Source organism: Saimiri boliviensis, chromosome 19 (genome assembly GCF_048565385.1).
Source record: "Saimiri boliviensis isolate mSaiBol1 chromosome 19, mSaiBol1.pri, whole genome shotgun sequence".
In the NCBI taxonomy this organism is placed as follows: Eukaryota; Metazoa; Chordata; class Mammalia; order Primates; family Cebidae; genus Saimiri; species Saimiri boliviensis.
The window spans coordinates 14,086,030-14,110,350 of NC_133467.1; the positions used below are offsets into that span (position 1 = coordinate 14,086,030).

General features: G+C 36.7%; 1 protein-coding gene across 5 annotated transcripts in view; it reads left to right on the forward strand.

Annotated features, from left to right (window-relative positions):
* ACBD6 (acyl-CoA binding domain containing 6) overlaps positions 1–24,321 on the forward strand; it is a 206,990-nt gene that overhangs the window by 16,427 nt on the left and 166,242 nt on the right. For 4 of the 5 annotated variants that reach the window (XR_012514970.1, XR_012514971.1, XM_074389563.1 and 1 more), the window contains exon 4: positions 13,843–13,896. The exons of the other annotated variant lie outside the window; for it this stretch is intronic. Coding sequence is in view for 2 of the 4 variants with exons in the window: in XM_074389563.1 (XP_074245664.1) it covers positions 13,843–13,896 (54 nt within the window). In the remaining 2 variants the exon portion in view is untranslated. The remainder of the gene's footprint in view (positions 1–13,842; positions 13,897–24,321) is intronic. 5 annotated transcript variants of the gene reach the window in all.

Sequence of the window (24,321 nt, forward strand, 5' to 3'; positions counted from 1 at the left end):
CATTGTTTGGCTTGTGGCAGCTTAGCTCCATTCTTAGCCTCCGTCTTCACATGGCCGCCTTCCCTACGTTTCTGTGTCCAAATCTCCCTCTTTTTTTTTTTTTTTTTTTCTTGTAGACATCGGTAATTGAATTTAGGGCCCACCCCAATCCAGTATGACCTCATTTTAACTTACATCTGCAAAGATCCTATTTCCAGTTAAGGTCTCATTGACAGGTACTTGGGATTAAGATTTGGGCATACCTTTTTGGGAGACACAATTCAACCCACTACACAGACTTACCTGATGTTTTCCCTCCTCTGTCCTCCGCATCGGCTGCTTCTCTTTAGTTCTTTAGTGGAGGATAGTATTTAGAAACCCAGGTCTAGTTGCTAGGGTATGTTCATTGCTGCTGGAGTGTTATTGCTTCTAGGCCCTCTCAGAAGTCAGACCTAAAATTACATACCCTCAAATACATGTATCTATAGATACACACACTTTTGTATATATATGCATATATACGTATGTATATATATGCATAGATACACATATTGAATACGTATAGACACAGACATGTATATATGTGTATTAATACGTAACTCTCACACATATCCTGTATCAGTATTTATCTATTTAATACTGAAAACCATAAGTTTATATTCATACCTCTGATTCCAACCCAACACTACAGAGTACATGCTAGCCTTCCCTGTTTCATAGTTAAAACTCCTTTCTCCAACAGAAGAACCCTGGCTCCCAGTACCCTCAACACAGTTACTCATTTGCTTAAGTCTAGAATATGCAGAAAGTAGTTTCAGAATTTCTAACCTATACTACTGTGAAAAGAAAATATACCAGTAAAGTTCTCTATAGGAGTCTTTGTGTTTTTGGCAAAATTTATGTATAATGAAATGTACAAACATTAAGTATGTAATTCAATTAGTTTTGACAAATAATAGGCAGTTTTGTAAAAACTTAGGTAAAATTGGAAAATAACTGCATCCCAGTCACCTTGTTTCATTGACTACTTAAGTGACTCACTGGTCACATGGAAGGGTAACATTTTCTTTAATGTGAATGCCCTGAGCCATGAAGTAACCCTGTTCTGAAGTGGCTTCCTTGCTTGTAAATAAATACTGTTACCATGTAAAGCAGGACGACCAAACTGTAAGTCTAGTAGTAATTTTAATGTATTTTCCACTCTGGACAAAAAGGTATGTTTTTATCCCTGATAGATATTAATAGTTCTAGAAGAGGACATTTTCCAAATTACAGAATTAGGTATTTTTTCATAATTCCCAGATAATACCTGATATTTTCCATAGCTCTTTAGAGAAGATTCTTGTTCCAAGATGCATGGGTACTGTTTCTTTTGAGTCCTATTATACATGGTTTTTAAGTACTAATAGTAGAATGATTAAATTTTGAGTGTGTTTGGTATTTTAGTCACATACATGAGACAAAAACAAAAGCACCCATTAATGACATTAATGATCTCTCTCCACATTTCACTGATTAAAAGATTAATAGTATGTATTTTATATATATAATTAAAATTTATCCTAATCTATAATAGATTACCATTTTATATTGAACCAAATATAAAATGGGCATTTTTTTCTTTTTTCTACCATATATTAAAGTATTATTTACACTAGACAGTCATTTATTTCACACATTAATTTTATACTTGCTGTGTGCAAGTTTTAGTTCCAGGGGTTGGGGATTTAGCACTGAACACAGTAGAACAACCCCTACTCTTAGGAAACTTACAGTCGAAGAGAGATAAGTAATAAAGTACGTAAATATTATAGTTTTTAGTGAACGTAGTATCTTAGAAAGTGATTAATACTATGGAGAGAAAGCAGGGCACACAGGAGATAGGAGTACCTTCTTAATTTAAAATAAGATGGTCAGGGGAGGTTCACTGAAAAAGCGACACTGAGCATAGATTTAAATTAAGTGAAAGAAGAAGGGGGAAGAACGTTGCGTGTTGAGGAAACAGCCAGTGCACGTCTCTAAAGTAGGATCATGCCTGGTGTGCTCTGGAAACTACAACAAGGACTGAACGTATATAAGAATGAGGGGCAGAGAAATAGAAAATGAGGCAGAGTTGGGCACATGGTGTAGCCTGTTGTAAGGATTGTGGCCTTTACTCTCAATTCAGAGAAGCAAAATATGCTGACTTGTAAAAAGACATAGGTATTTCTCCACATTGTCCACTAAATAGTATTTTAATGAAAATGATAGAGACCTATGGAAACAAAAATTCAAACTGTGTGGAAGAGTATAAAATGAAACTTTTAAAACAAGTACCTTGCCCCACACATTCATACACTCATTCAGTCCTATTCCCTGGAAGTATCTTTTCACTTGTGATTATTTCTGTAATCCTGCGGAGCTACCGCCATAACAGCAAGCTCTAAATTCTTCTTTTAAAAAATTTCTTTGAAAATTGAACGTTTGTCTGATACATAGATGAAGGTTAACTTTATTTCTGCAATTCCACTGCTCTTTGTCCTCTACCTCCATTTCTAGTCACACCTAGTAAAACCTTTAGTGGCCACCAGAGGGAGCAAAGTTCATTATAAATAAATGCAGTGCTATTCTTAGGAATTTCTAGTGCTTTCTGTGTATTTCAGTGGTATTATTAATACCTTGGCTCACTCTCTTGCTTTTTTTTTTTTTTTTTAAACCTCTTAGATCTTTAAAACTTCAATATTTACTCAGAATCTTATTAATTTCATTTCTCTTCATCTCACTGTTCTGATGATATTTAGTCCAGCATCCATTGTTACTGTATCTGTGTGTTGTCTGTGGAGATAAATAGCATAGATGGGAAAACTGACACTCTTTTCTTTTGTTCCAGCAGCTAAATAGGTGATTATCTAGCTGTCCAGTATCCATCTAGCCTTTTGCAAAATTTGCTACTATTCATCTGTGGTTTTTGTAACATCATCTAGTTATCTGTTACTTACAAAAATTATTGAAAGAGTAGATAAATTTATACCTGTTGTATATACTTAACCTGTGAAGACAGTCGTAACTTTTAGAATTTGTTTTAAAAGATAGCTAGACAGATATGTTTATTTTTGACAAAAATTTTCCTTTGACTTTTTTCTTGTTACTCATATTTAATTTTTGCAGACTATAGGGTATTAAATTGCGGTTCTCTAACTGCCTTATGCTAGAGAGTAATTCTTACGTTATGTTTTCTCATGTCTTAAAACTCTCATCTCAGAAAGAAATTCACCTGACTGTTGAACTTGATAGTACCCCATCGAGCCCATAGGCTCTTCAAGGCAAGGACTCTGTCAGATTTGCCTTTGTATTACTATTTACCACCTACAAAATTTAGCACAGGGCCATGCTATAGAGGGTACCTAGATTATTCTAATTTCCTTCTAATTCTCTTTTCCAGGGTAAATAACATTAATACATTTCTCTCATAGGGTGTATTTCCAACCTTCTTCTGGTTCTTTTGTTTCTTCAAGTTCTAGGGCACAATTTATGCTCAGTATAAGGAGAATACTTTGTTCAATGCAATTTGCATTTTTAGAGCATATAGATATATAGGATACTATTAGCAATTTCTGAAAAAAACTACCTGGAAATAAATAGAAAACTCAGCATATATGTTAAAGACTAACAGTGTTGCTGAAGAGATTAAAATATATGCAGGGAAAGTGACTTTTGAATTAAGATTTGAATATGGTAAAGGCAACTTTTAAGGTGATAGGAATATTATAAAGCACAAAGTCTGCATCATTAAATATCGTTTTGCCTGAAGATTGAGACTGTGTTGATGGTTTTCAAAACTGTGTCTCTCCCTATCATTCTTGCAGTTTTAACACAGCCTATATTGATTCTAAATTTATTTTTTAGCCCTGATCTTTCCTGTGACCCTGATCAGGGCTTATGGTTTTTAGACCAGAGTCACAAAAAAAGATAAAAAACAAACAAGTGCCTTCATGGGCCAGGCCATTAACGTAAGTGAATGAAGTGGGTTTTGATTTATATAGAGAGAATCCTGAGGCTGTGGTTTGAAGTGAAGTGCATGCCCTAATTAAAGAGGGGGATCGGACCTTAGCTCCAGCCAGTTATGGCCATGAATGCTCAGTTGCCAGATCTAATATGAAATCTCAATTTTTAAGTGAAATCTTCTGTTTTTGTTTGTTTGTTTGTTTTTAGTTAAACATAATATGAACCTAATCAAATACATCTACAAGCTACATTTGATTTGAAGAACTCTGCCTTTCTGGCTTTTAGTTTTATGTGCTAAAATGCTTACTGAACATTTCTGTTTAGTGTTGCATTGGCACTTCAAACTCAACAAGCCTAAAATAGAATTCATCAGCTCTCTATCCCCTTACCCTGCCTTCAGATGCTTCTCCTTCATTCCTTATTTAATGGTACTACCTTATTCTGAGATTATTCAAGTGAGAAACCTAGTAGTGATCCCTGAATCTCTTCTTACTGCTTTTTCCTGTTTTTTTGTTTTTGGTTTTTTTTTTGTTTTTTTTTTTTTTTTTTTAGTTCGTGTCTTTCATTAACTCATACAGGTTTGTTGAAACAGTAAATCAGACAACATTTGCCACAATAATGTCTGTCAAAGTGGCTTGCCATAAACACTCCAGCACCAGTCATCAGAGGGGCACGCTCAACGAAGGCGACTAATTTTGCCATTATCATCCAGCTTATACTATTTCAGGACAGCCAGCTTAACCTTCTTTTGTGTCTGTTCTTCTTGGGAGTGGCGTAAGACTTCTTCCTTTTCTTAGCACCACCATGAAGTCTCGACACAAGATGAAGACTAGACTCCTTTTGAATGTTGTAGTCAAAGTATGTCTATCTTCCAGTTGCTTGCCAGCAAAGATCAGTCTTTCCTGATCAGGAGGAATTCCTTCCTTATCCTGGATCTTGGCCTTTACATTTTCTGTCGTGTCGGAGGGTTCAACCTCAAGGGTGATGATCTTCCCCATGAGGGTTTTCACAAAAATCTGCATTTTGGTGGCGGTTCCACTGCAGATGGCAGTTGGAAAAGGAAGAACTCTTACTGCTTTTTCTTAGTGACCTATTTAATTAGTTAGCAGGTGTCACTAATGTTATCTTCTAATTACTCTACATCTCTCTCTCTTTCTACCCCTACTGCCTCTATCTTAGTATAGCATCATCTCTCGCCTAGGCTGTTGCAGTTTCTCCTGTATTCTCCTTGTTTTGAATGAGGTCCCTCTCAATTCTGTCCTCCACATTGCTTCAGAAATGACTTATCTAAATATATATCTGACCATGTTTTCCCCATTTAAAAGTGGTTCCCCTTTACTTATAGGCTAAATTGAATTAGCATCACATACAAAGTCCAGTACAATCTGGTTTATACTCACTTGAGGTTCACCTTTTATCCCTCTTCATCTTTTATTTTAGATTCCACTACTATCAGCCTGCTTGTGTTTTCTTTTTTCTTTGGTTTTAAGACAGGGTCTGGCTCTGTCATCCAGGCTGGACTGCAGTGGTGTGATCTCAGCTCACTGCACCCTCTGCCTCCCAGGCTCAAGCCATCCTCCCACCTCAGCCTCCTGAATACCTGGGACTACAGGTGTGTGTCACTACACTTGGCTAGTTTTTTGTATTTTTAGTGGAGACAGGGTTTCGCCATGTTGCCCAGGCTGGTCTCGAACTCCTGGACTCAAGTAATCCACCTGCCTCAGCCTCAGATGCACCTGCCAGACTGCTTGTATTTTCTTACAAATATATGGAGTACATGTGAAATTTTGTTACATGTATATTATACATACTAATCAAGTCAGGCAGGAGTATCTGTACCTTTTTAAGTGTAGTCACTCTGCTCTGCTATCAAACATTGGATTGATTTCTTCTTTCTTACTGTATGTTTGTACCCATTAACCCACTTCATTTTCCGCTCTTTCCCCTATTCGCCCCTCCCACTCTGTTATCTATCTTTCCACTCTCTACCTGCATGTGATCAAAGTTTTTAGCTCATACATATAAATGAGAACATGTGATATTTGTATCTGGCTTATTTCACTTAACGACCTGCAGTTCCATCCAGGTTTCTGCAAAAAACGTGATTTCATTCTTTTTTATAGCCAAGTAATATTTTATTGTGTAATATTTTATTGTGTATGTATACCACGTTTTCTTTATCCTTTCATCTGTGATAGACATTAAGGTTGACTTTTCATTGTTGCTATTGTGAATAGTGCTGCAATAAGCATGCAGGTATGGATTTTTTTTATAGCAGATACTTTAAAAGAGATTGCTGAGTATTTTGTTTGTTTTTAGAGACAAGGTCTTGCTGTGTTGCTCAGGCTATAGTGCAGTGACACAATCCTTGCTCATTGCAGCGTCAAATTCCTGGGCTCAAGTGATCCTCCCACCTTGGCCTCCTGAGTGACTGGGCCTACAGTTACCAACTGGGACTACAGTTGCCATCACACCAGCTAATTTTCTTTTTCTTTTTCTTTGGTGGAAATGAGGTCTTGCTTGTTGCCCAGGCTGGTCTTGGAACACCTGGGCTCAAGTGATCCTCTCACCTTGGCCTCTCAAAGTGCTGGTGTTACAGGCGTGAGCCACTGTGCCCAGCTGAATAGATAACTGAAATAGGCACTTCTCTAGTATAAAATTCTTTTTAAAAAAGAGATTTATAGAGCAGAAATGTTTTGCTTCAGGAACAAGGCAGAAAGTCCGAAATTTCTCGTCTAGATTATATTGTTCTGATTTGTTTTATAAATTGAATTGTTGTTTAAGTCAGTGGACTATAGAGGGCAGTGTTTTACAATTTAAAGTTACTGCGATTTTTCTCTGAAACTAAATACACTTGAATTGTCCTTATTTTGTGTGTTTGTTTCCCTAATAGACATACAATAAGAACTAAAAGGTTTTGTTTTTAACTGTACTTAATAAATAAAATATATTTTAATGAAAATTAAAATTTCAATAAAGATCATCTTATTATCTTTACATCCCAAAATGTACTATTGGGATAATAGATTAGAACTAAAAATGATTTTGTTTTCCTATTCAATCCACGTAAGTTAAGAAAAATAAGCATCATATGGTGACATAAATTTATTAGAAAACTTAGAGAACATTAGTATCCTGTGCAACTAAAATTTTCTTTTGCAAAAGAGTTCTTTTTTCCAAAGAGATGTAGTCTCACTGTGTTGCCTAGGCTACATCTGAACTCCTGGACACAAGTGATCCTCCTGCCTCATTCTTCCGAGTAGCCAGGATTGCAGATGCACACTGCTTCAACCAGCTTGCAGACATCTTAAGACTTCTTATTTCTGCAAGAGAAAATACTTTATCTGTGCATTAGAGCAGGATAAGCTTTTTGCAAATAAAACAGTTACACAGTAGATTAATTGAATTATGATGTTAAAGCGGTAGCTAAATAAATAATCTAGAAGTAGCTTCTTTCTTGATTTTAATAAAATATTTCTGTTGGGAATTAATAATTAGAACTACATTTTATCTGTTTTTTAAATTATAAGGAGATTATTTTTTCTACTGAAAATACATTTGTTCTAATGATAAACTCTATTATGACGTGCTTTGTTACTAGGAAAGCAGAAAGAGATTGAATATATTTTGGGCTAAATTTATTAACCTTCATATAGAGGTAGTTTTCAATATAAAAATGCACGATGTATTAGTAAAAACATTAAAATGATCTACCCTTCTGACTTTATGAAGAGTTAAGCAATGTTTAGGAACTAGGTTTCTTAATGCTTATGTGTGTGCTGTTATATGCGTGTATGTGTTAATCAGTGGTCCCTGTTTGTGGTTTAAAAATGCAAGACAATCCTCCCTGATCTGTAGTTTAGCTTTCTGAGGGGTTTTGGTCGCCTGAGGTCAACAATGGTCCAAAAATATTGTGGAAAATTCCAGAAGTAAACAATTCATTTAGTTTTAAATTGCACACCATATTGTGATGAAATATCTCCTGTCCCACTCTGTACATTCCTTTGTCAAGCTGTATCCATGACCTGTTCCTATATAGGAAAAAACCTAGTACATATAGGGCTCTGTAGTGTCTACAGTTGCAGACATCTATTAGGGATCTTAAAATGCATACCCTGTGGATAAGGGGGCATAATGTTATATAAAACATTATATTGTATAATGGTTTGCTTAGCTTCAGAGGGAACTGGTGAATAGATATATAATCTGATAAATTCATTGAATTCTTTGACATTTCTGCCATCCATTTACTTGAGTTTTTGAGTTTTCATGTGTGTGGGGGGGGGTTGTTTGTTGTTGTTGTTGTTTGAGACAGAGTCTCTGTCCCCTAGGCTGGAGCACAATGGCAAAATCTCAGCAATCTCCGTCTCCTGGGTTCAAGCAATTCTCCTGTGTCAGCCTTCCAAGTAGCTGGGATTACAGACACTTGCCACCACACCTGACTAATTTTTGTAGTTTTCATTCAGATGGGGTTTCACCGTGTTGGCTAGGATGGTCTCCAACTCCTGATCTCAGGTAATCCTACCGCCTTGGCCACCCAAAGTGCTGGGATTATAGGCATGAGCCACTGTACCTGGCTGAGTTTTCTTGTTTTATTTGCCAAGTATACTTTTAAATTTTCTTTTGTGATACTTGTCTGTTGAGAAAAGAAGCACTACATTAGCCTGTACGTGTGCATAGGCAAAAACCTTTGAGTGACAACTTCATTCTTGTTTTTAAAAAAATTTAACCCATTTATGCCTAGTGTTCTATTATTGGAATGCAAAGCTTGTGGGAGTTATTTATGTCCTACTGCTCAAGGTCATTGCCAAGGTTTGATTTTTCACACACAGAAAAATTTTCAAACTCTGGCATAAATGAGTTAATGATAAAACTTAAACGAATTTGTGAATGCTTTTTGGCCTCACATTCTATCTTTAAATAACAACAGAGTTTGCATCAGAGATCTCAAATGATTTTACCTGGGAATAAACTTCTAGTCTTTTCCTTGATATTGGTGGGTTGGGTTGCATTGGAAACAGATTCTGATTTTGGTATTGAATACTACTTTATTTCCCTATTTTCCGTAGCCATAATATATACCTGAGTACCTAGACATAAAAAATGTTATCTTCCAGTTAGCCTGTTTTTCCTTAGGCTGAATTTTAATATAGTTGATAAAAAAATTCGTGAAACTCTTAATAATCTGTGATGTTGATTTAAGTCAAAGAGAAAATGAAAAATGCCCCACCCACTCTTTCTAGGTGTTACAGCATTTTTCTATCATATGGTAAACACTAGGTCATTTTACTTTATTTTTTTACATGAATGTTCATAGCAACCTTATTTATAACAACACCAAACTGGAAACCAAATGTTCATCAGCAGGAGAATGGCTAAACAAATTATGGTATATCTATACAGTTGAATACTAAATAGGACCAAACTATTCGTGCGGATAACATGGTGACTCATGCCTGTAATCCTAGCACCTTGGGAGGCTGGGATAGGAGGATTGCTTGAGCCTAAGAGTTCAAGACCAGCCTGGGCAATATAGCAGGACCTCATCTCTACAAAAAAATAGAAAATTAGCTGAGTGTGGTGGTGTATGTCTGTGGTTGTATGTCTCCCAGTTGCTCGGGAGGTTGAGATGGGAGGATTGCTTGAGCCCAGGATGTTGAGGATACAGTGAACTGTGATTATGTCACTGCACTACAGCCTGGGCCACAGAGTGAGACCCCATGTCAAAAATAAATAAATAAACAAAATTCTAGAAAATGCAAACTGCATTAACAGAAACCAGATCAGGGACTGCCTGGGGATATGAAGTGGGAATGAACAGGAGGGATTACAAAGGGGCACAAGGAAACTTTCTGAGATGATGGCTGTATATGTTCATCATCTTGACTGTGGCAGTGGCTTCACCAGTATATGTCAAAACTCATCAAACCACACAATTTAAATATGCACACTTATTAAATGTCAGTCATATCTCATTTAGGCTGTTAAAATAGTGCCACCTTTTACTCTCAAAACCAACTCAGTTGGAATGCTGGTAATACTGTACTTCTTGATCTGGCTGCTGGCTCAATTGATTTTTAAGTCTGGGTGTGGTTTCATATTCAGTTTATGAAAATCCACTTAAAATATGTGCATTTTTCTATATACATGTTAACGTCAACTCCTGTCCTTCCCACAAAAAGCCTGAAAGGGCTGGACATGGTGGCTCATGCCTATAATCCCAGCATTTTGGGAAGTCGAGGTGGGTGGATCGCAGTCAGGAGTTTGAGACCAGACTGACCAACATGATAAAACCCCATCTCTACTAAAAATACAAAAAATTAGCTGGGTGTGGTGACATGTGCCCGTAATCCCAGCTACTCGGGAGGCTGAAGCAGGAGAATCGCTTGAACCCAGGAGGTGGAGGTTGCAGTGAGCTGAGATTGTGCCATTCACTGCACTGCAGCCTGGGTGGCAGGCAAAAAAAAAAAAAAAAAAACCCCAGAATCCCTGAAAGGGACATGTAGAAAATGTCACAACTGGACAGTAAATTACGGGGAGACAACACTAGATCATTTTAAATGTAGATCCTGGAAATCTGTTGATTTGAATTTGAAATCCAGTGAAGGAAGGTAATTTTTTATTCTCCGTTTATTTTAAAAATACGCTAGTACAGAAGTAGGTTAAATTATGTAACATAGACTTAATGAATGTATTATTTCTATTCTAATACATTCAGTAGCTAAAAAGTTTGTAGGTAAAAAGCTAGAAAGATTCTGTTAGTCTCAGTTAGTCCTTTTAACAATCTTGGAGAGAAAATAATCCCCCTCTTACAAACAAGGAAACTAAGTAAGGTTCAGAGAGGTTAAGTAACCCAGCCCATAGCCAGAATGTCCAAAAGCAAAATTTGAGGCCTACGCTTGCTTAACATAGATACTTAAAGTATTTTCTCCACACCACTTTGCACAACACATTTTAGATTTTTTTAAACTTCTTACATATATTTTGTTTTATGTTATGTTTCTTTACATATCAGCTATTTGGCCATATTTTATTGGTGCCTGGTGCTCTTTTCTAGGACTGCCTACTCCTTTAAAAACAAGTGTAAATTTCAACTATATTTAAGCTATTCTAATATACCTCTCATTTTATAACATTTTAAGGAGAAATGCACTCCAGATGTGTTTCAGGATGGCTTTATAGCTTTGTGTGCTACTTTGACAACATAGTGCTATCTCTTCTTGTATTTCTCTCTGAATATAAGTGAATATTAGCAGAATTATGAATAAATTGGAAATTGTAAATGAATAGAAAAGTGGTCTTTCCAGTTTTTCTTTATTTTTTTATTTTTATTTTTGTTTTTATTTTTTTTTTGAGGCAGAGTCTCACTCTGTCGCCCAGGCTAGAGTGCAGTGACATGATCTCAGCTCACTGCAACCTCTGCCTCCCGGGTAGCTGGGACTACAGGCGCCCACCACCATGCCCTGCTAACTTTTTGTATTTTTAGTAGAGACAGGGTTTCAGCATGTTAGCTAGGCTGGTCTCGATCTTCTGACCTCGTGATCTGCCCGCCTCATCATCCCAAAGTGCTGGGATTACAGGCATGAGCCACTGCGCCCGGCCTCTTGTTTATTCTTTATTTTGAAACCAAAATCTCTAATGAATTTAATAAGAATTTGTAGTCTCTGGAAGTATTTTGAAATACTTCTTTTAGATTTACAGGGAAGCAATATCTCAACATGGAATGAATATTATAATTTCATAGTTTTAACCCTATATACATATATGTATACACAGATATTAATATGGACATTATGTTTTAATACAAGTAAAAGGTTATAAGAAATATTTTAATCAGGTGAATCCAGACCTTTTTTTGGTGCTGGTGATGGTTTGTTAATTTGTATGTTTATGTGTGTGTGTACATGTGCATAAGTGTAGGTTTATTCTTCCTGTGCTACTGTTGTTAGGTGCCATTCAATATCAGTAACTATAGTAAAGGGAGTTTGATGGTATTAGCAAGAAATTAGACACATTATAAACCTGAAAAACAGCAAAGTTGTATATACATATATTACTGACTTGCATTTCAAATAATCCTATTTGTGTTGCTTCAATTTTTTTGAAATGAAAAAGTGGACAATTTATCTCTTTTTAAGTTTTTAAAATTCTTAACATTTTAGGATATTAAAATTTTGTATTACAAAGTTAGAAATGTTTTAAAGTTGATTTCTCTCCCCCTCTGCCCTCCCCTCCACTCCTGCCAAATTTCACTCGTATAAAAGTTTTACATATTGAGAGACTAAATGTTTAAAATATCTAATATTTATACAATAGTTGATTAAACTATTTTTACCACTATCTTAATCTTTGTGCTTTTTCTTCATAGAAATGTTTATAGTCCATGGAACATTCACTCCATAGAATAAAACAGTATATGTTTTATTCTATGGAGTTGTTCTGTACTTTTTTTCAGTAGCTTTCTACTAGATTCCTATATTTCCAAGTATTGTATAGTCTTTGTTTTCGTATCTATTTGTGTTGTAAAACCAGGGGGTGACTACGTTAATTTGTCCTTTGAGATTCAGTTCAGCTAAGATTTATTGAGCCTCTTCAGGCTGTATTACTTAGCATAAACTAATGCTGTATTCTTGCTGAAGTCTTATAATAATAATAATGATTAATTGTATGTCATCTTTTAAATTTTTAAAGAATTAAAGTACTATAGAATGTGTTTTTCCTAGTAAACTCAACATACCAAATTACTCAGCTTTAAGCTTCTTTCTTTAGAATTCTTGCTGATCAGTGTAACATGAAATCAGCCAGTTCAATTGTTGTATTATTGGACTATGACTCTGAAAAACTGAATTAGGTTTTGTGATTTTTTTTTTATAGTTATTGATGATATAGACCCCCGCACTCCCCCCCACACAGCCACCGAGCCTACCTTTGTGTTTGTGGTGTCTTCCATGGAAATTTAAATTGGGGAAATTTCTATTTAGAACAACTACCCTCCTTTGGCTTTATCATTTAGAGTTTCCAGGAATGCCTGATGGGGTACTTCAGCTAAGTCTCCCCTAAATCACAATGCTGTTGTTCTCTGATACTCTGAGCCGTTCTTGTTTACCAAGAAAGTTGATTTCTCTCCCCTCCACCCTGCATTCATTCATAGTATAGTGTTTTGCCCTGTGTCACCTAAACATTATAAATCAGCTCTTGAATTGTGAAGTAATGGAGAGTTAATATATTTGGTATCTAAATGGGCCCAGCAGAGGATGCCTTAACTTAAAGGAAGAGTTTGACACTGCAGTGGGACTGACCAAGATAGAGCAAAGATACTTTGGAGCTCTTCAGGTCTGGCTTTGCCCTATATATACATACCTACGTACCTAAAAATTTCAGCACATTAGAAATAATATCGTTAAACACATAACTTTAGTCATTAGAGATAGAAACATATTTCTTTGTTTATAAACATCTGTGCATGCATGTATGGGAAAGACATTTTTGAGGAAACTCATTGTTATAAATCTCTGCTGAGGCTGAAGACTATGTATCTTGAATAATTTGCTATACCAACCAAACTTGGTTTTTGTTTGATCATTTTTATGTTTAAATATGGAGTTTTAAAATTTATTAACTTATGCCTATTAGGAAAGAGTGAAGTGCCAGTTACCATGATATGGTTTGGCTGTGTCCCCACCCAAATCTCAAGTTGAATTCTATCTCCCAGAATTCCCATGTGTTGTGGGAGAGACCCAGGGAGAGGTAATTGAATCATGGGAGCCAGTTTTTCCTGTGCTAGTCTCAAAATAGTGAATAAGTCTCACGAGATGTGATGAGCTTATCAGAGGTTTTCGATTTTGCTTCTTCATTTTTCTCTTGCTGCTGCCATGTAAGAAGTGCCTTTCGCACCCTGCCAGGATTTTGAGGCCTCCCCAGCCATGTGGAACTGTAAGTCAAATTAAACCTCTTTTTCTTCCCAGTCGCAGGTGTATTTTTATCAGCAGCATGAGCACATACTATCTCCTTCAAAGTTGACATATAAACTCTTTTTTTCTTAAGAGTCTCATTCTGGCTGGGCACAGTGGCTCACGCCTATAATCCCAGCACTTTGGGAGGCTGAGACAGGTGGATCACAAGGTCAAGAGATCAAGACCATCCTGGTCAACATGGCCAAACCCCGTCTCTACTAAAAATACAAAAATTAGCTGGGCATGGTGGTGCACGCCTGTAGTCCCAGCTACTCAGGAGGCTGAGGCAGGAGAATTGCTTGAACCCAGGAGACGGAGGTTGCAGTGAGCAGAGATTGTTCCATTGCACGCCAGCCTGGGTAACAAGAGCAAAACTCCATCTCAAAAAAAAAAAAAAAAGTCTCACTCTGTGTGCCCAGGCTGGGGTGCAGTGACGCAATGACAGCTCACTGCAGCCTTGACCTCCCCAGGCTCAGGTGATCCTCCCACCTCAGCCTCTCGAGTAGCTGGTGCTGCAGCTGCACACCACCACGCTCAGCTAACTTTTGTACTTTTTTGTAGAGATGTGGTTTTGTGATGTTTTCCAGGCTGGCCTTGAATTCCTGAGCTCAAGAGATCTGCCCATCTCAGCCTCCCAAAGTGCTGGGATTGCAAGAGTGAGCCACTACACCTGATCAACAGATAAACTTTTAATTATTTGCATCACTTAGGAACAAGGAAATAATAATAATTGTAAAATGAACAGAACAAAAAATTCTTAAGTTGCAAATTTCTATTTAAGTTATATTCACAGGGTAATACAAAAAGTTCTGAAACTTTACAAACCAGAGTATTTTTCTATTAAGGGATGGCTTTATTTCATCAATGAAATTCAGCAATTAAGTATTTTTACACATCTTCACACAGTGGAATTTGGTCTTAAATACATTTTAATTATGTGCTTTAAAAATCAATTCAACTTTGTATATTAAAAAAATACTTTTTGTGAGCACAAGCAAAGTGACCTCTTAATGCACGGATATGATGAAATATAGATGTAGCACTTGTTTATATGCAAACTGTTAGAACTGTTGTCTTTTCTAGGTGTTTAGCAAAAATTTTTCTGTATTCTAGAGTTTCTTGTCAACTGTGTGATCATAGAATCGTGGGAGGCTTGAGATGTTCCAGGCACTATTTGAAATATTGTAATTTATGCCCTAGTTTAAGTGTGTGCTGTTTTGCAGATAGCCTTCATTTCATGCAGAGTCCTGTATTTAAATTACTCAGATCATTGCTATTCTAAGTATTGCTTTTGCAGTCAAACATCTGAAAGGTGATTGACTTTTTTCCCATAGCGCCATAATTTATAAGAAAACATAAAATGAAAAGACTAGACCAAGATGATTCTGGTACATGGTTGTAATCTTAATATCAGTTTAGAGAGTAAAGAGTAAGTCTGTTCAGAATAGACTGTTTAACTAACTGATCAGCTGGAATTTCATGTAACTCTTTTCATGGTTTGTGGGGTGTTTTTGGTTGGTTGTTTTTTGCTTTTTTAAAAATCTTTATTTTTAGGTGTTGGGCGTCTTTGATTTTATGTCTTTTTAGAAATTTATGATCATTTGCTTTATGTATTACACTAGTCTCAGCTTAGGCAATTGATTGAAATACAATACAGGGAAATTTAGTATGCATTTTTTAACAGCTTAAATTGGAAGAGTGAACCAAAAATGTTAATGTGGAATTGTTTTGGAGCAAGGTAAGAAGGGAACAGAAGGTTAATTTCTTTCTATTTCTTTTAGTATTTTATTGTTAAAATCTTATAATATTTGACATAATTTGCTTTTGGAGATTAGTAGTATATTATGGTTTAAAGTTGTGAAGGAAGATTATAATTCATTGAAATTATATATGTAGAAAACAAATTGTAAGCTCTAGAGTGCAATGCAAATATAAATTTTTATTATACCAAATATAATACTTAACTGAGGCAAGTATTTTATTAATATGCTACCAAAAAATAAATGGGATGCAATGTTAGTGTTGCTGAAGATATTAGTGAATGATAACCTGCACATGGTAGGCTTTGCTGAATAAATGACCAGATTGAAATTGTGGAGAAATTATTCAAAGGGAAACATTAATACGTTTCCCTTATGTGCCTATACCATGGCAAACCTTGATTCTTACGGGATCAATTTAGTTGTCTAACTCATATTCCTTTAACTTAGAGTTGGGAAATTATTTTCTTCATCTATATTGAATCTGTCAGCTGCATGAATTAGATTTTATTAACCAAGTTGAAAATTCAGTTTCAAAAATGTTTTTAAAGGTCTGGATTTAAAACACTTGCAGAATTACTGTATTGTTTTAGTCTCACTATACAGTACCCTTCTTCTTGAGGCAGTGCGATTTTATTTTCTTTACAAAGCATGTCAAATAGGGCTTCTGGTTATTTGACACAATTTCTAATTCAAGACCAAAAATATTATTAACTTTACAGCTTTACTTTCAAAACTACCAGTCAGTGTTTGTTGGACTTTGAATTCTTGGAGCCTGGCAAAGATGAAAAGGGGGAGAGAGTTAGGTGATGGGTTGACCTTTGAGTATAATCCCGAATGAAATCTAAAAAAAAAAAATCAGGCTAATTCTTGACAGGTAAAAGGAGCCTAAGAGGAAAAAGAGATGTTATTACAAATTTGGGTCTGAATTTCTCAATGTGTATCCTTTTATGGAAAAAGACTGTGTATTGTTAAGCATAATTATCTTATGGCCAAAACCCTGTAGTAATAAAATAAATTTGAATGAGCATTGGCAACATACCTTGGTTGGTGTATAGATAGAGGTGATGGCAAGCAGGTGTTGTTCTGTTTGATACTGAAGCATTCTGTGTACAAGTTGAAGACACATGGAAAACTGGGTGGAATTGCAAATTTTTCTTAAATGTCAAAGTTTCCCTGACCCTACAAAATGTAATCCTGGAAACTATGGCAAGGCAGTTGTCATGTTTTTGCCTTATAACTATGGAAAGAATAACCATCAAAGTTTTTTTATGATACTATATTTAAGCTAACTGATAGCCTTAAACATCTGATTTAGGGGCAACCTGAAGTGATTTTTGGGAATAGGTCAGAACTGAGATTAACAGAATCTTGTAGTTGATAGATTCATAATAGAAGGGTGAGAAATTTGTAAAAATAATCTGTCTCTAGGAGAAATAACAAGTGCCAGTAAATGGGAAGATGTTCAACCTCATTAATAATCAAGAAATGTCAGATAAATAGTATATACTTCTTCTTGTCTGAAAGACAGAATTAGAAGGCTTGTTAGCAGAGCATGAGAAAATAAGCCCAGTCACGCATTTTTAGTAGAGTGTAAATTGGCTGCAGTCTTCTAGGCTATAGTTTCTTTGCCTCCTTAAATCAGCGGCCGCCTTAGTCTCCTTTGGTGTGAGGACCCACTTCACTTCAGTAGGACCTCCTGTCCAACCAGACTCATGGAGGCTTTGACTCTTCCTGCTTCTGGGCTCAGGAGATGAAGGACAAATGTGGCGGAAGCTCTATCCTCAGCATCTGCTTGAAGGAATTAGGTAGCAAGCCCAGAAGTTCAAGAGGCAAACTTTGCCCAAGGATAGGCAGGAGATAGGAAAATACTGGCAGATGATTCCTTTTTTCTTTCTTCCTTTTCTTCTGGTTCTGAGGTACACTGAACTGTAACCTGACTGGAAAACATTCCATGTGTCTTAGGTCAGTCAAGCTAGTACCATCTTTTGTCTGGTTTTCCTCCTCTCCCGCCACACCTTCCTTTTACTCTCATCATTCATATACTGGGATCTTACTTCCCAAGAATTCCTCTTGGGAGATTTGCCTCAGGTTTTGTTCTTTAAGGCTAAGAAGCTAACAATCCCATTTCTGAGACTCTGAAAATATCTGCAGATTTTAGAAGATACATGTACACGTGGTGGCTCACATCTGTAATCTCAGCACTTTGGGAAGCCGAGGTGGGTGGATCACGAGGTGAGGAGTTCAAGGCAAGCCTGGCCAAGATGATGAAACCCCATCTCTACTAAAAATACAAAAATTAGGTGGGCATGGTGGTGGGAGCCTGAATTCCCAACTACTCGGGAGGCTAAGGCAAAGAATTGCTTAAACTCAGGAAGCAGAGGTTGCAGTGAGCCGAGATCGCAGCACTCTGCACTCCAGCCTGGGTGACAGAGCGAGACTCCGTCTCAAAAAAAAAAAAAAAAAAAAAAAAAGATACATGTACATGTTTACACATTTATACGTTGTAGCGTTATTTGCTTTACTGAAAAATTAGAAACAATCTAAATGAATAGGGAAATGGTTAAATAATGATACCTCATACAGTGAAATATTATCCAGCAATAAAATGAATGATACAGAAGGTTGTTCCTGGTGCATTTAGATGAAGTGCAGGCCAGCATGTTTAGATTGGTCATTTTGGGAAATTAAGCCCTGTATTTTATTTTTTTAGAGACAGGGTCTTGCTTTTACCCAGGCTGCAATGCGGTAGTGTGATCATAGCTCACTGCAGCCTCAAACTCCTGGGCTGAAGTGGTCCTCCTGCCTCAGCTTCTTGAGTAGCTAGGGACTGCCAGCACATATCACCATGCCCAGCTAATTTAAAATTTTTTTTGCAGAGATGGTGTCTAACCGTATTGCCCAGTTTGGTCTTGAGTTTCTGGGCTCAAGTGATCTCCCACCTCAGCCTCCCAAAGTCCTGGGATTACAGACATGAACCACCATGCCTGGCCTACTTTTCACTTTATGTACTTATGTAAGATTAAATTTTTTTGCATGTTGAATATCGATAAAACAATGGAAAAAGAATTTTCTACATGCTGCGTGTGGTAGCGTGTGTCTGTAGTCCCAGCTACTCAGAAGGCTGAGACATGAGGATCACTTGAATACAGGAATATTAATGCAGCCTCGGAAACATAGTGAGACCTTGGGTCTAAAAAAATAAAAGCTGTAAAAAAAGAATTTGCTACTTAAATGATATAGGCACTGAAATGATTTTTAAAAATGGAGAACAAATACATTCAAGAGACAGAGTGCTATGCTAGAGTCCTTAGACCTTAGTCTAGTGTTAATCTTCAGGGATCATATAGGAACTAAAATTTAAACTTTATTGTATATGTTTTTACATCTACATATGTACACATACATATAGATATATATGGGTTTACCTTAAACTGGGGCATTATTCTAAGTGCTTTGTATGTATTATCTTGTTTGCTGGTCATAATAACTCTTTGAGGCAGGTGCTGTTGTTATTTCTGTTTCACAAACAAGGAACCAAGGCCTAGAAAACTTTAAGAAAGAAAAAAACAAAACCATGCCTCATGTTGTATTTACTTAACATGACAGCAACAAAGTTTTTGATATCCATGAGCTATGTAATGGGCATTTTGTGCATAGGCAAACTATTAAAGGTAAATTTTAATGAAGTTTATAATTGTTTTAATAATAAAACCAACTATTAAAAAAATACAAACACACCCAATAAGAAGTCATTAATTTCATTCTCCAGCAAGTCAAAGAAACAAGCAAGTGTTGGGAAAGTGTCAAGCTCTGATTGAATAAGCAGTATAATCAAACTGCCAGACCACCTACCAAATAGTACATATTAGTTTGGTGCAAAAGTAGTAGGCAAACCCACAATTACTTTTGTACCAACCTAATATCTAGTAAATATTTTAATAGAAACTTGTCCATGAATAGTCTCAGGAAATTCCTTTGAATATGTTATTTTTACATTTCAGTGTTATGTTGTTGGTTTGTTGCTTTAACACTGAATGATTAGAATAGAAATATGCTAATGCTTTTTATATTTTTAGTCATAGCTTACTAAACTAAACCTTTACTCCCAAAATAGTATCTGAATACATGTAGTTACCCACTTTAATGGGTGAAATACATGCGGTTTACCCACTATATTTTTTCTTTTAAAAAATTTTGATTTTAGGTTTAGCGTTACATAGATAAACACATACCACAGGGATTTGTTGTGCATATTATTACATCACCCAGGCATTATCTTTTCTGCTCCTCTCCGTCTTCCCACCCTCATCCCTCAAATAGACTCCAGTGTCTGTTGCCTCCTTCTTTGTGTTCATAAGTTCTTACCATGTAGCTCCCATTTCAAATGGAACATGCAGTATTTGGTTTTCTGTTACTACATGTGTTGGCTAAGGATCATAGCCTCCAGCTCTATCCATGTTCCCATAAAAGGTATCTCATTCTTTTTAATGGCTGCATAACATTCTGTGACGTATATGTACGTCATTTTCTTTACCCAATCTATCATTGATAGGCATTTAGTTAATTCCATGTCTTTGCTATTATGAACAGTGTTGCAATGAACGTTCACATGCATGTGTCTATATGGTAAAATGCTTTATATTCCTTTTGGAATATACCCAGTAATGGGATTGCTGGGTTGAATGGTTGTTCTGCTTTTAGCTCTTTGAGGAATCGCCATCCTGCTTTCCTCAGTGGTTGAACTAATTTACACTCCCACCAACAGTGTATAAGGGTTTCCTTTTCTCTAAAACCTTGCCAGCATCTGGTATTTTTTAGAGTTTTTCATAATGGCCATGTTGACTGGTGTGAGATGGTATCATTGTGGTTTTGATTTGCATTTCTCTAATGATCAGTGATGTTGAGCTTTTCTTCTATACTTCTTGGCCACATATATGTCTTCTTTTGAAAAGTGTCTGTTCATGTCCTTTGACTACTTCTTAATTGAGTTGTTTTTCACTTGTAAATTTGTTTTAAGTTCCCTATAGATGCTGGATATTAGAGCTTCATCAGATGTATACTTTTCAGATATTTTCTCTCATTCTGTAGATGGTCTGTTGGTAGTTTCTTTTGCTGTGCAGAAGCTCTTAAGTTTAATTAGATCCCATTTGTCAATTTTTGCTTTTGTTGCAATTGCTTTTGGTTTCTTTGTCATGAAATCTTTGCCCGTTTCTGTGTTCAGGATGGCATTGCTGAGGTTGTCTTCTAGGGTTTTTATAGTTTTGAATTTTACATTTAAGACTTTATTTTTTTTGTAAACTGTCTGTTCATATCCTTTGCCCACTTTTGAATGGGCTTGTTTGTTTTTTTCTTGTAGATCTGTTTTAGTTCTTTGTAAATTCTGGATATCAGCCCCTTGTCAGATGGGTAGACTGCAAAAAATTTTTCCCGTTCTGTTGGTTGTCAATTCACTCTACTGACTGTTTCTTTTGCCGTGCAGAAGCTGTGGAGTTTGATTAGGTCCCATTTGTCTATTTTGGCTTTTGTTGCCAATGCTTTTGGCGTTTTGGTCCTGAAGTCCTTGCCTACGCCTATGACATACAGGAGGCCAAGAAACATATGAAAAAATGCTCATCATCACTGGTCATTAGAGAAATGCAAATCAAAACTACATTGAGATACCATCTCACACCAGTTAGAATGGCGATCATTAAAAAATCTGGAGACAACAGATGCTGCAGAGGGTGTGGAGAAATAGAGGAACACTTTTACACTGTTGGTGGGAGTGTAAATTAGTTCAACCATTGTGGAAGACAGTGTGGCGATTCCTCAAGGACCTAAAAATAGAAATCCCATTTGACCCAGAGATCCCATTACTGGGTATATATCCAAAGGATTATAAATCATTATACTATAAGGACACATGCACACGAATGTTCATTGCAGCACTGTTTACAGTAGCAAAGACCTGGAACCAACCCAAATGCCTATCGATGATAGACTGGACAGGGAAAATGTGGTACATACACACCATGGAGTATTACACAGCCATCAAAAACGATGAGTTCGTGTCCTTTGTAGGGACATAGATGAACCTGGAAACCATCATTCTCAGCAAACTGACACAAGAACAGAAAATCAAACACCGCATGTTCTCACTCATAGGTGGGTGTTGAACAATAAGAACGTATGGACATGGGGAGGGGAGCACTACACACTGGGGTCCGTTGTGGGGAAATGGGGGAGGGACGAGGGGCTGGGGAGGTGGGGAGAGATAGCATGGGGAGAAATGACAGATATAACTGAGGGGAAGGAAGGCAGCAAATCACACTGCCATGTGTGTACTTATGCAACAATCTTGCATGTTCTTCACATGTACCCCAAAACCTAAAAGGCAATTAAAAAAAAAAAAGACTTTAATCCATCTTGACTTCATTTTTGTATATGGTGTAAGGAAGCAATTCAGCTTCAATCCTATATATGGCTAGCCGGTTATCCCAGCTCCATTTACTGGATAGGGAGTCTTTTCCTCATTGCTTGTTTTTGTCAGCTTTGTCAAAGATGGTCATAGATGCGAGGCCTTATTTCTGGGCTTTCTATTCAGTTCTATCACTCTATATGCCTTTTTGAGTACCAGTTACATGCTGTTTTGGTCACTGTAGCCTTGTAGTATAGTTTGAAGTTGGGTAATGTGATTTCTGCAGCTTTGTTCTTTTTGCTTAGGATTACCCTGGCTATTAGGGCCTCTTTTTTGGTTCCATATAACATTTAAAATAATTTTTTCTACTTCTGTGAAGAATGTCCTTGGTAGTTTGATAGGAATAGCATTGCAATGGCGCGATCTCGGCTCACCGCAACCTCCGCCTCCTGAGTTCAGGCAATTCTCCTGCCTCAGCCTCCTGAGTAGCTGGGATTACAGGCACGTGCCACCATGCCCAGCTAATGTTTTGTATTTTTAGTAGAGATGGGGTTTCACCATGTTGACCAGGATGATCTCGATTTCTTGACCTCGTGATCCACCTGCCTCGGCCTCCCAAAGTGCTGGGATTACAGGCTTGAGCCACCACACCCAGCCCTTGTTTGTGTTTATTTCTTTGAGTAGTGTTTTCTGAGTTTCATTATGGAGCTCTTTTACCTCCTTGGTTAGCTGTTCCCTAGGTACATAATTTCTTTTTTTGTGACAGTTGTGAGTGGAATTGTCTTTCTCATTTGGCTTTTCATTTTGTTGGTGATGGTGTATAGGAATGCTAGTGATTTTTGTACATTGATTTTGTATCCTGCAACTTTGCTCAAGTTCTTTATCAGCTGAAGGAGCTTTGGGGCTGAGACTTGAGGTTTTCTAGGTACAGAATCATGTTGTCTGCAAACAGAGATAGTTTGACTTCCTCTTGTTCTGTTTGAATGCCTTTTCATTCTTTTTCTTGCCTGATTTCTCTGGCCAGGACTTCTGATACTATGTTGAATAGAAGTGGTGAGAGTTGTGCTGATTTTCAAGGGGGGTGCTTCCAGCTTTTGCCCACTCAGTATAATGTTGGCTGTGAGTTTGTCATAGATGACTCATACTATTTTGAGATCTGTTTCTTCAACACCTAGCTAATCGAGAGTTTTTAACATGAAGGGGTGTTGAGTTTTATCAAAACCCTTTTCTGCATCTATTGAAATAATCATATGGTTTTTGTTTTTAGTTCTGTTTATGTGATGAATCACATTTATTGATTTGCATACATTGAATTAACATTGCATCCCAGGGATGAAGCCTGTTTGATCATGATGGATAAGCTTTTTGATGTGCTGCTGGATTCATTTTGCCAGTATTTTGTTGAGGATTTTGTACTGATATTCATCAAGGATATGGGCCTGAAATTTTCTCGTTTTGTCATGTCTCTGCTGTGTTTTGGTATCAGGATGATGTTGGCCTCATAGAATGAGTTAGGGAGGAGTTCCTCCTTTTTAGTTTTTTGAAATAGTTTCAGTAGAAATGGTACCAGCTCTTCTTTGTACATCTGATAGGATTCAGCTGTGCATCTGTCTGGTCCTGGGCTTTTATTGGTTGGTAGGCTGCTTATTACTGCCTCAGCTTCAGAGCTCATTATTGGACTATTCAGGGATTCAGTTTCTTCCTTGGGAGCGGTTCAGTCTTGGGAGCGTGTATGTGTTCAGGAATTTATTCTTTCTAGATTTTTTTAGTTGATATGCATAGGGATATTGGTAATATTCTCTGATGGTTGTTTCTATTTCTGTGGGGGCAGTGGTAATGTCTTATTTCTGTTGTGTTTATTTGAATCTTTTTCTTTTTTATTAGTCTAGCTAGTGGTCTATTTTATCTTTTCAAAAAACAGGCTTCTGAATTTGTTGCTCTTTTGAATGAATCTTTTCATGTCTCTATATGCTTCAGTTCAGCTCTGATTTTACCTATTTCTTGACTTCTAGCTTTGGGATTTGTTTTTTCTTGGTTCTTTATTTCTTTTAGTTGTTAGATCGTTAACTTGAGATTCTTCCAGCTTTTTGATGTGAGCATTTTATTGTTACAAGTTTTCCTCTTAACACTGCTGTAGCTGTGTCACAGAGATTCTGGTATATTGTATCTTTCTTCTCATTAGTTTCAAAGAACTTCTTGATTTCTGCCTTAATTTCATTATTTACCCAAAAGTTATTCAGGAGCA